This window comes from Xenopus laevis, chromosome 5L (assembly GCF_017654675.1).
Source record: "Xenopus laevis strain J_2021 chromosome 5L, Xenopus_laevis_v10.1, whole genome shotgun sequence".
Lineage (NCBI taxonomy): Eukaryota > Metazoa > Chordata > Amphibia > Anura > Pipidae > Xenopus > Xenopus laevis.
In genome coordinates this window covers 39,380,100-39,393,131 of record NC_054379.1, presented here as the reverse complement: position 1 = coordinate 39,393,131, position 13,032 = coordinate 39,380,100, and the positions used below count along the sequence as shown (strand labels likewise).

General features: G+C 38.3%; 1 protein-coding gene across 1 annotated transcript; it reads right to left on the bottom strand.

Annotated features, from left to right (window-relative positions):
* Positions 1 to 1,192: 1,192 nt before the first annotated feature.
* Positions 1,193 to 9,030, bottom strand: LOC108716633 (speedy protein 1-A-like). The gene is made up of 9 exons (XM_018262904.2): positions 8,682 to 9,030; positions 7,764 to 7,871; positions 6,986 to 7,093; positions 6,244 to 6,290; positions 4,721 to 4,779; positions 3,219 to 3,304; positions 2,515 to 2,683; positions 1,978 to 2,163; positions 1,193 to 1,379 (listed from the first exon to the last, which is right to left on the bottom strand). Exons 1-9 carry the CDS (start codon positions 8,690 to 8,692, stop codon positions 1,302 to 1,304), a joined length of 852 nt encoding a protein of 283 aa, XP_018118393.2. The 5' UTR covers positions 8,693 to 9,030; the 3' UTR covers positions 1,193 to 1,301.
* Between the last annotated feature and the right edge of the window lie 4,002 nt (positions 9,031 to 13,032).

Below are 13,032 nucleotides of genomic sequence, written 5' to 3'. Positions count from 1 at the left end.
TGTATCTCCCCTCACTGCCTGCTGTACTACTGATCCCTCTCCTTTCCATCCCTTATCTAATTCTATGTTCCCATATCAATTTTCCTGCCCTCTTTTACCCCCCAATTACTGTGTGCCACTCCCTTTTCCAACCCTAATTTCTATATCCTCTCCCTGCTCTTTCTGTGATATCTGTGTGTTCCTCTCTTTTCCAACTTCTTGTACTGACGTCTGAGTGTTCACCCTGCTCCTCACCCAGTCTCTGTGTTATGTGTTCATTATATATCTATCATTTATATATCAACATAATAATTGTAAAGATACATAATACATTTCAAAGAAAAATATCCATAGCATACATCTACATATCAATACTGTACTAAAATACTACAGGTATGGGACCTGTTAGGGAAGGAGAGGGGAAGGGATCAGGGGTATAGGACCTGTTATGCAGAATGCTCTGGACCTGGGGTTTTCCAGATGAGGGGTCATCCTGTAACTTGGATCTCCATACCTTACGTCTACTTAAAAATCATTTAAACGTTAAATAAACTCAATAGGATTGTTTTGCCTCCAATAGGCATTAATTATGTCTTAATTGGGATCAATTACAAGCTACTGTTTTAATATTATAGAGAAAGAGGAAATCATTTTGAAAAAATTTGCATTATTTGATTAAAAATTAAGTCTATGGGAGATGGTTTTCCTGAAATTTGTAGTTTTCTGGATAACAGGTTTCCGGATAATCGATCGTATACCTTACTATAGCAAATTATACAATATACTAAATATACTAACATTTAAATCTAAAACACAAATATATAGAAAATCATTTACATTAAATTCTATACAAATATATTAAAATATCAGCATGTAAATATAAACTGATATATATTTAAGCATTTCAAATTAAAACTCTATATAAATATATTTAAATATAAATGCAGGAATGGGACCTGCTACCCACAATGCTCAGAACCTGGGGTATTCCAGATAAGGGGTCTTTTTCTGTAATTTGGATGCCCATACCTTAAGAGTACAAAAAATATTTTCAACTTTAAACTCAATAGAATTGTTTTAACTTTAATAATCATGAATTAGATCTTAGCTGTGATCAAGTACAAGGTACTATTTTATCACTACAAAGAAAAAATAAATTGTTTAAAAAAAATTTGAATTATTTGATTAAAATGGAGTCTATGGGAGATGGCTGTCCAGTAACTCTGAGCTTTCTGGATAATGGGTTTCCAGATTATGGATCCCATACCTGTACTAAAATATAATAAGCAATAATATTAAAATGGCAATAAGTTACCTAAACTCTATAATACAAAACTGATGTTACACTGAAAAGGATGAGGGTGGAGCTTTCTCTTCATCCTCCTCTTGAATGGCAACTCCTAGAATTAACAGAGACATAACATTAGTCCTCCATTTATTTTCTCCACAATTTCAGAATGTTCAGTACATGGTCATGGTAGAGAAGCTGGTTCTAGACAAACTGTCCTGTTGGTTCATTATAAGTTACTCACTTACTGTTTTCAGTTCTAAGACACCTGTACTGGTTTATTTTGCCACTGACACAGCACATTGCATGAATACACATTTCTTTGCCAATGCATACATATTATGCAAGTAGAAAACATAATTAATTTTTTATCTATGTATATTTTGCACTTTGAAAAATCAATTCTTAGTCATACTACTTGGCCCTTCCACCCAAAGGGGCTCTGGTTATTAGTCTACCACCCACCTGGACCTGCTTGTAGGAGGCTGTGTCAACTAAGAATGGGGACTAATTAAAAAAAAAAAGCCTAAGCATGCTCTTGATCCAACCACACTCATTATACCCCAAACACACCGCAAACCACCCAAACTCAACCCTCTATCCTCTATGTAGCCCCTGAAATTGACTTTCAAGTTTCTAAAGGCCCCTACCTCTGGCACTCCCTGCCCCCTAGATGCCCTGCCCATAGGAAGAACATAATTGTAATTTACCTTGTCTGGCCGGACTTTCTTTGGAAGTGGGGGCTTGGACGCGCACTGGGAGCAGATGGCTGGGCTGATATCGGGGACATTGAAGTAGTAGTAGCCCCTCTGTCTTGCGTGCAACCTGATGACCAAACCATGGTTGTGGTGCCTTTTACGTCTCCATGCCCAGTGTGTCGGGTTATCTTCCATTGCCTAAAGGCAAGTTATTACATTTTTAAGAATCACATTCTGCTCCAACTATGATGAAACTATTACACAGCATTCTGAACCCATACCAATACTATACTATAACTTAGTCTTACAAATTGCATTATTGCTTTGACTACAGGCCAGTGTTCAGCAACTGTGACCATTCCTAGTGCCATTTTATTGGTTCTTTTCCAATATGACCCAGTCTGTAAGTTGCTGTTATCATCAAGTTTTCTATCTGCAGTGTACAAACTCATCTCTGGCTTTGTCAATTTTTTTTTACAGGGCGGTGACATCCATGAATGAGATAAAAGGTCTGGAAATATATATTGTGATTTCCAAAGTAATACTCACCTCCTCACAGGATGATCTGCTCACCCAGGCTTTGAAGCCCATCCTCTCCCACAACTCCAGTTTTTTGCTCCTCATCTCCTGCCATTTTACCGGAAACTCATCCCCAAGGCCCCAGGGGTAAATCACGGCACGGAAGTTTGTTTCTTCTTCCATTTGATTGGCCAGAAGCCTAAAGGTAAAACACATCAATGTCACATAACACTCCAATGCACATTTTAATTGAAGGAACCATATTAATTCTGTGTGGTAACAAAATATAGAAAATACAAGGGAACTGACTTTCTATAACCAATTCCCCCCTGAGTCTGTCAAGTTTTAGTGGCTTGGGCTTTATTGCCTGTGCCCTACTACTGACATGGTGTGATTAGTTAAGGTCTGTGTCTGGCTCTAGAGAGTGAGTGCAAGAAAATAATTTAGTAGTGCTGATCAAAAAGTTGCATGTGGTATAAGAAAATATAATAAAAATATTTATTGTATTGTCCTGTACCACATGTGACTGTTTGATCAGCACTAACCAGAGTTGGAAATGCACAACCCAAGAGGTTCAACCCAAGATGCTCCCCATACAACCAAAAAAATTCCATACAATTAAACAGAATATAACCTTTTCTATTCAGTTTTGTATTTCTGACTCCCATAAACATGTTTTGTAAATACCGTTTCCCTTGTGTAAATCATTTATAGGCTATAAGAAAGATACTTACAGGGCTGCAAAGAAGTTGAAGGTGTTGTACTCTTCTTCTTGGAGCTTGGCGCGCTGGAAATAAACCTTCACCATGGCCAGAAGGTACTAAAGAGACAGAAATATATTATATTCAGGGCATTTAACATCTCCCACCTTAGCTCAACATATGTAAGGCAGGTGTATTTCATGTTTAATTCCCTCCATTCTGCCCTATCATCAAACCATTTTTAAAAGATCACTCTTCTGTGATCAGTGGATTAATATTTTAGTAACAATTTTTAAAGTGCAGGGAAGGGTGCAAAAAATTGTTATTGACTTCTAGTAGCAAAGAATTATGTTGCCCTTGTTTTCTTACTACTGTTGTACTTCTAACTGACTTGGTCTTATTTTATAAATGTTATTGTTATTATTGTTATTATTATTATTACTTAAAGGGCATGTAAAGGCAAAAAAATAAAATCCCATTTTTACTTTCTTTAATGAAAAAGAAACCTATCTCCAATATAATTTAATTAAAGAATGCGTAGCGTTTTTATAAGAAACCTGACTGTATGCAGTGAAATTCTCCCTTCATTTACTGCTGTGGATAGGAATTGTCAGATGGTCCCTAACTGCTGAGCAGGGAAACAATCATACTTATGAACAGCAGGGGGAGCCCCCGACTTACTTCCCAACCATGCAGAAGTCAAGCAGCTTTGTTTATGATGATTCCTAAGCAGCCCAGACCACACTGAGCATGTGCACAAGACGTTTAACAAAGTTACAAGATGGTGACCCCCTGTAGCCAACTTTGAAAGCATAAATTATTTGTTTGATTAGGCTTGTGGTTCAGTAAGTTCATATTTATATTTAGTTTACAAAATACATAATTTCTAGCCTTATTCTATTTAAGACTTTATATGCCCTTTAAAATAAAACTTGTGTATGTATTTATGTATTTAAACCCCTAAAATCGCTGGATGTTCCTCTGTCATTTTGACCCACCCAGCATATTTAATGCATCTTTACAGATGAGACATCAACATCATAGATCCCCAGTTGTTTTCATCTTCCTTATACTACAAATGTACCATAACCTTTACATTGTAAGATCTTGAGAGTAGGGCACTCTGTAAAACTTGTTTGTAAAATGATGGCAAGTGCTGAGTAATTAGCTGGCACTACATAAATGATGATGATGATGATGATGATAGCAGTGGTGCATAGAGGGACTTCAAATCCCAGAATCCATCACTTCACAGTGGAACAAAGTGAGGGACAGGTCCATGTGATCACAGACAGTCTATGATTGTTTCCTTTCAATCTGTGGAATCAGATGTGTCTGCATATAAAAATATTAATATTTATTGATATAATAATTTATATATAAGTTCAGAGAGTATTTATGCACCATCTCCACATCTCTGACTGAGATAATGACACAATGTGTAAGCTAAATTTTCCCTTTAAACTAAAGTAAATACATTCTCCTCACTCATCTTGCAGTCCATCCCTGTGGCAATGTGTTAATATAATAATTACCTTATCAGTAAGTTTCTTGCAGGAGTCTATTGCCAGGCAGTGTACAATCTGCGGATTTTCTACAAAAAAATAAATGAAATTGTGAGCACCTAATGTAACAAACAGATTTCACCAGAAGTCAGACTACCAAACAATATAAGCCACATTAATGATATGCTCTTTTTTTATTTTGCCATAGCTACATTGTCGTCCTCCAGTATCAGCCTCAATATTAAAGGGGACCCGTCACCCAAACAAAATTATTCCAAATCCTATTTTATCATGTTAGTCAAGCAAAACGAACTTTAATTACACTGTATAAATTATTTGAATATTGTTTCCATCAGTCTGGGAACTCATAATTATAGCAACCAGGAAGGAGCCATTTTGTGGAACTTGTTATTAAGAGAAGCCTTGTATCATCTTAGAATCTTGTTTGTGCACCAGGGGACAGGGACCCAATGTCCATCCCCTTGCCCTGGTTACACAATTAAATCGTTAAGAGAGCTGGGGGAATGCAGGGAGAGCAGTGACATCTAGGAAGTGCTGAATGGAAAGTGAAAGTAATTGTCTGCCCCGCCTCTATGCCACTGGCATAGAGGAGGGGCAGACAATATTTGATTGACAGCTGATATTTTTAAATGCGTTTACAACAGCTATGAATGCTTTAATAAAAAAAAGAAATTGGATTTCATATTTAATTTAAAAAGGACTTTTACTATACAGAATTTTATGTCTGGGTGACGGGTCCACTTTAATGGCACTCACTGTTATGGCTGGAAAAGCAGCAAAGATGACACTAATATAACGAAGATTCAGAAAAACACTGACACTAATGCTTTTTAGCAGTCTGTTTTATATTGAACCACAAGCCTTATATTAAAGGAGAGCAAGAAAGAGTTGCTTAAATATTTGGAACTTATTAAGTAACACAGGTGCACCACTGTAGTTACTACTAGCAACGAGTAAAGGGCCTCATTTACAAAATTCCGGTGCAGCTCTAGGTGCAGGAACTGGCACAATGCACCTGTAGAATTTCCAAATATAAAGAAATAGTGCAGTGCCTTTTGTGCCCAGGTAGTTGTGCCAACCACACATGCACTATTGTGCCTACTTACTATGCACTTAGTTACAGTGAGTGACAATACTAGTGCAATGGAGCCCAGTACTTTTAATTTTGTGCCACCTAAATCACATACAAATGGGGCATGTGAATTCCCATGTACAGTAGCTGCTAATGCAATTTGATAAGTTTACAAAAAGCCACAAATATATATGTGTTTGTATTAGAGCCAGTGATAAATTGCACCATTTTTGCCATTTGCACCTGGTGCATTCTTTGTAAATGAGGCCCCATAGAATAACTTGTAGCAGAGTGATCAGAACTGTTTCCTGATTGGTTGGTATAAATCAGTGCACTGGGGAGATATAGCACCTATGTCAGCAAATAGAGCAACTCTCGCATAAATTCTAATATTTTGTGTGGATATATTGATTGTGTTTCTGCCTCCCTGTTATGGTGAAAGTGCAGGAGAATATCTTACCCAGCAGTTGGTAAAAGTCGGTGCTGGCGGCTGCAGCTGGTTCAGACCTGAAAAGAGGGTAAAAAATAAAGAGGTGAATGTTACACATCAACTTTATGCAATGAAAATGTCATTTTCCATAAGTGCTAATAATGTTGCCACTATATGAAGGTCTTTAAAAGATGAACTAGACAAAAATCATATTAACGCTATTTGTTTCCACTTAAGCTTTAAATGACCCAATGCTTGAGTTTGAGGTAAAATGTTAATTCACATCTTTCTAGGGTAACACTACCTGTATAAGGTTTGAGAAGAGTTTCACTTGATGGGCTTATAAGACATATAATGTAATTAGGGATGCACCGAATCCACTATTTTGGATTCGGCCGAACCCCCGAATAGTTCATGAAAGATTCGGCCGAATACCGAACCAAATCCTAATTTGAATATGCAAATTAGCGGTGGGAAGGGGGAAACATTTTTTACTTCCTTGTTTTGTGACAAAAAGTCACGCGATTTCCCTTCCTGCCCCTAATTTGCATATGCAAATTGGGATTCGGTTCGCCCAGGCAGAAGGATTCGGCCGAATCCGAATCCAGCTGAAAAAGGCAGAATCCTGGCATAATCCCGAACCGAATCCTGGATACGGTGCATCCCTAAATGTAATACAGCAATATAAAGGGTTGTGACCTTGTGTCCCCTGACAATACAGCTGCTTTACACTTCTGTCTCTGCCAAATATAAAAGTATTTTTATCTACTACCTGCCAGAATCTTCAGGGCCCTCACTGGCCTCTTCGATGCATCTCTTCATCGCCGGCACGTCCAGGTTGGGTGACAGGGCCTCGGTGTTCATCCTTTTCCTGTCTTCCCTACAATGGAAATATTCCATGTTTAAATCATTCTTTTGCATTTCTATCCCTAGGTGTTTTGGCCGATATGCATTATGAAGCTAGTTAGAAAAAATGACACACTAAGGGGGTTATTATTGATCTACGAATGTCAAAAACCCGAAAAATGTGTGTTTTTTTTACTATAAAATAAAAAAGATTCCGAATTTATTATACCCCAAGGATGGACAAAGTCTGAATCTGAAAATCCAGCATCTCAGACCTGCCGAGGTTGCATATAAGTAAATCGGAATAGTCCCAAAGATATCTTGATCTGCGCTGGGTTTCGCCCAATAATACGAAGATTTTTTGGTTTTCAGGAAAAAATAAAAAATCTGCGTTTTTGGGTGGAAAGTCTGAAAAATTTGCGCGAAAAAGTGTATTGATAAATAAGGGGAAAAACCTGTGCGGATTTGGTCTTTTTTCAGAAAATATTGAGATAAATTCTGACTTTGATAAATGGGCCTTGCCATAAAGATTTTGGCTACTTGGTCTATTGTGTTTATTACTTGCCCAGAAATACCAGTGACTTTATCCAATTCTCATTGGTGTAAAAGAGAGAAGCATTAGCCCTTATGAAATCCCTGTGTCCATGTGTCCCCTCACCTCCACTTCCATTTTAACAAAATGTAAGACTATTTCCATCTACTACCTGGCAGTAGATTCAGGGCTCTCTGTAGCCTCCGTGATGCATCTTTTCTTCACCGGCACTTCGAGGTCAGGTGACAAAGCCTCGGTGTATGTCCTTTTCTTCTCTTGCCTAAAATGAAAATATTCCATGTTTAATTTTATTTTTGTATTTTAATCCCAGGCATTTTGATTAATAGTCATTATGAAGGTAATTAGAGTGGCAGTTACATAAGAGTGAATGGAGCAGAGAGGAAGATTTTGGCAATTACATTCAATGTATTTATTGCCACCAAAATACTAGTTATTTTATAAGATTCAAGAGAACAAATTTAGAACTTTTGAAATTCCTCTCTGTGCCATTGCCCTAATGGACAGTTTGGTTCATTCCTGGACATAGATTTACTGGTCTGACATACAAGGGTTAATGTACTAAAAGTCACCAAAGTTTGGTTGGTATGAATAAAATCTGATTCAATCTTTGTGACATATATTACCCCCACTTTTTACTTCAAAAACAATTTAGGCACCCAAAATGTTTATAGTTTTACTAAGGGATGTTTTACTAAAAGCTGCAAAAGTTTGTGCCAGTTACACATAGCAGTTACTGGTCACATCTGATGGTTGGTGTGGATTAATAGACTGGATTTAAATGTATAATATTACCCCCCTCCCCCAATACTGCAACCAAGTATTCTAGAGGGTCAAGCACCAAAAATGCATTATAACCTATATGGGACTTTGTATTCCTGAAATGCTTATGTCAATTATGCAGAATTAATTGTGTTAAATAAGAAATGAGACATAAGAATGTGACCGTTTCTATGGACACAACAGTATTTACAACCCTCTATACAGTATTTGCTAGAATACAGGCCAGTTTGGCACATACTGAATCATTTCTACTCAATTTCTCTTACAAATTTGGAATTCTCTTACTTACCTGCTAGACATTGTCCAATCAGTAGCAAATCTGTAAGGACTGAAAACCTAGAAGAGAAAAACCTGCAAGAAAAACTGTTGGATGTGCAGGGGAGTGAGTGAATGTTGTGTTAATGTGTAGGGATGATGCTGTGTGGGCTAATAAGTGTCAGAAAGTACAGGAATGTGTTTAGGGGTAAGGTATATGTGAATGTATGAGGTATAGGGATAATTTGCTGCAAATCGCTTTGAAAAATCAATGAAAATAATCCTATCGCTCCTCAGCACTGCTGCTCCTCTAACAGCCAAGACCGTTATGAAGACAGTTAATGACTGTTATGAAGCTTCAGCTGCCTGAGCCAATCAGATTGCGTATAGGTGGCATGTGCCCACCTTTGCTGTGCCAGCTTCATGTACTGGTCACCTGTTTAAAAGCAAGCATCTTATTGGCTGGTCTGCACCTGGGCATAGACTCATTGATACTGTGTTCACCAATAGCCATACACAGTCATGCCTGGCAGGGTAGAAGTTGGAGGAGGGAGGGCAGCAGGTATAGTTGGGCACAATGTTAAGGCAAGAAGGCCAAAGTAACAACAGGTATCATAGGTAGGTAAGAAGAAGACAGAAGTTAAAGGTGGGACAGTAAGACTTTATATGAGTGTTATCCAGCTAGTGACCCTGTAGTTTTTCTTACAGTACAACTCCCAGCACCCAGCCACAGCTGCAGAGCCACAGGTGAGTTAAAGAACCACGGGCCAGAATCTGCTTAGCCACACACAATTCATGTACACTCTGAATTATATAACCACCCTGTTAGCTACTGAATTGTAGCTCTGTTCCTCCCAATGAAAATTAATGAATAAGCACAGTAAATTCTGTTCTGGTTACAGCAACCTTCCTAAAGATTTAGCCTGAAAGACATACAATCAGTGGGGAGTTATAGGGATTGGTGCAGGACCCTAGAACCAAAAGGATCTCCATGGGTAGAAAGAATCACAACTTTTTGGAAGTAGGAATGGATTGTTCTGTTATTTTACATGGAGGGCCCAGGTAACAATAAGGGATAAAAGGGATGTGACAAATGGTATTCTGGTAGGGGCAAGGGGGGATGTTTTCCCCACAAGCAGGGCAAGAACAAGTGTCATGAGTCCCCATAATATCGGTACCAGCTGCTGCCTGATACTTGTTACACATCTTACAGGTATCGTTATTTTGTTTAAACCCGGTTTGAGAGTTTTTGTATGCGAGTTGGAATTCTCTATGCTGGAAGAAATCAATAAATAAGTGTACAGAAGAGATTTCATTTTCAAAGTCTCAGAAGGTGTTCGCAGACAAAATGAAACATTTGCTTGACAACATCTACAAAGTGCAAGAGGGAGTCAATGGCTCTAAACATCCAGACTTACTTTGTCCCTGAAAGGGGTTGATCACCTTCAAACACTTTTTTTCAGTTGTTTTCAGATTGTTCCCCAGAAATAAAGAGACTTTTCAATTACTCTCCATTACTTATTTTTAACTGTTTTTCCAAAATCTAAGTTTAAAGTTGATTATACAAAAGGCTACTTGCCCAAAGATCACTAGGCGCGCATGCGCAAACAGCACTAGGCGCGCAAAAAACTGTTTGGGAGAGGGGGTCTGGCCTGGTGGGGGCCCACTAGGGTCGGGGCCCACCGGGTATTTTCCCGGTGTCCCGCCGGGCCAGTCCGACACTTGTTTACCTCTGGTCAATAGTATAAAAAGTCTTTTACTTCGCTGCATAGTAGCGTTACTTGTAATCAGTGGCTCATTGAATCTTGGTTTCAGTCTGAGGCCTAGATCCTCCCCCGCCAGCCATGTGAACCAGACCCAGCTATAACTGGCATCTAAATTTTAGTATTGTTATATTGCCATCAACTCTCTCTGGCACTGCAAATGTCATCAGCTTGAGAAATCTTTATCTGCCAACTCACCCTCCTTGTCTTTTAAATATACTTCTATAAAGCAGTTTTTGCAGATTATGACCCCCGGCTTCCCCATTTGTTTGGTGCTGTGACAAGGTGCCATCCTGTCAAGGTATATGGCTCTAATGTGGAACTAGTGCATCTCAGAGAAACACCAACTGCATCAGCCTGTCAGATATTAGAGACCCGTAAGCTCCACATCAAAATCCTGAGTCACTTATAATATCCAAATATTTAACACTACAATATGTTCCATATATGGAATAATATAGAGAATAATGTATGCACTTTTAAATTAATATAGACTATAAGAATAATATTAGGCTTTTAGATGTCCCAGAAGCGTTCCATGACCATATAAGACACAAAGCCAAAAAGGGGGCTACATTATTATCTACAATATATAAGTGTGATAGAGTCATGTGACTGATTCAAACTGATGACATCACTAAGCTAAGGATATATGTTACAGTTTTAGTTCCGCTTGCTCCCTTTAATCACTGCAGGTATTTGACCTACAACATAAATGTGCCTTACACCAAAATTAACATTTTTCATTTAGTTTCTCTCCCACAAAAAAGACACTTTTTTTTTAAACAAACTATGATTTATTATGTGCAAAATACATTTAAAACAGAAGTATACTCAGAGGAGTTGCTCGCTACACAGCCCCATTTATCTGCATCACAAACACAAAACAATTCATTTTACATATTCAAGGCTTAAAAATACATGAATTCGATTTTTTTAAACATTTTTGTATCTATTTCATATATTTATTCTAAAAGCAACCTACATAAAACCAAACTGCCTTAAATAATTAGTGTTATTTCCATTTGAATGTACTTAGAAAAATATCTTGTACAGCACAATAATAGGGTATGTGCCATCACTCCCAATTCTTCTGCTTCTTCTGCACTAGTGTCTAAACACATCCTTGGTAAATGCAACACAAAATAAAGCACATTTCAAGAGGTTGTTCCCCTTTAACTTTAAGAATGATGTAGAGAGTGATATTCTGAGACAATTTGCAATTGCTTTTCATGTTTTATTATTTGAGGTTTTGAGTTATTTAGCTTTTTATTCTGCACCTCTCCAGGTCACAATTTGAGCAATCAGCAATCATGCATTGATTTGAATAAGAGACTGAAATATGAATAGGAGAGGCCTGAATAGAAAGATGAGAAATAAAAAGTAACAATAACAATAAATTTGTAGCCTTACAGAGCTTTTGTTTGTAGATGGAGTCGGTGACCCTCATTTGAAAGCTGGAAAGAGTCAAAAGAAGAAGGCAAATAATTAAAAAACTATACAAAATAAATAATGAAGGCCAATTGAAAAGCTGCTTAGAATTAGCCTTTTAGACTATAAAGTTAATATAAAGGTAAACAACCGCCTCAGACAGCTGTATGGTTAATGGGTTTCCCTACAATACTTTATTATGATAGGGCTGCAGAGTAGGAAATGAAATAGAGTAGCAGCAACATGTCCATGTACAGCTAGCTTCTCCCTCAGCTCCTCCACCACTGCCCCCAGCAGGACCAGAACTAAGAGACACGTGCATAGGGATAACTTGCACATGTGCGTCCTCTTTTGCGCACCGTCGCGCACGCACATCCTTGGTAGCGCATGGATACGCACACGGGTCCTTGGTTGCGCACTTATACGCACACCCTTTCTTGTTTACGCGGGGGAGGCGCGCCGTGTCCGCCGGGTTGACTGGCCCCTAAACACGTATAAACAGCAGGCAGTGCACACCAACAGCTGGATGAGGCTCTCGCCTTCCCGCGTCTTACATGTTGTTAAATAGAAACAGATCAGTCACATGTGAACGCTCTGAGCGATGTCATCTTCTTACAAAGGCTCAGAAGACCCAAAGAACCACGCCGGCAATCAGACCTCTACAGCCACCGTACTGAAGTGACGTCAACTTACTGGCGGAAGCTTCGGCTGAATGTAAAGGAAGTGTTGTTATGGAAACACTACTGCATATAAATAAAGATTATGTACAGAGTTTCGCAGTCACTGTAGTACTAAACTAGTTCAGGTCATCTTATGAATGCATTGTAAATAAAAGTCTGGAGCTGTGATCTACATGATTTGCAGAGGCGTGCTGTTATCTGGAACCCCCCTGAAAACCAATGTGGGTCCTATAGCCAATAATAAGCCCATTCCCAAATAGTGGTACCATCTGGCTGATATTTCATGACAGAGGGTGTTCACATTATATTAGTGGTGTTATAATGCATACCTCCCAACATTTTGGAAACAGAAAGAGGGCGAAAAAGATTGTGCTGCGATTTTTTTTACCACGCCCCATAAAAACCATGTCCATTTTATAAATTGCCCTTTAAACTGTGAGTCTTAGTTCTTATCTAAAATGGTTACAAAACTATATTGTATATATTCTGGGCTCTCTGCCAAGAGCCCATT

Bases quoted from the DNA above. Each gene is read 5' to 3' on its own strand.
- LOC108716633 (XM_018262904.2), bottom strand. The intron at 7,094-7,763 runs GTAGTAGATGGA...TTTCCATTGTAG, and splicing joins AGCCCTGAATCTACTGCCAG to GGAAGACAGGAAAAGGATGA. The intron at 4,780-6,243 runs GTAAGATATTCT...ATTTTTTTGTAG, and splicing joins CGACTTTTACCAACTGCTGG to AAAATCCGCAGATTGTACAC.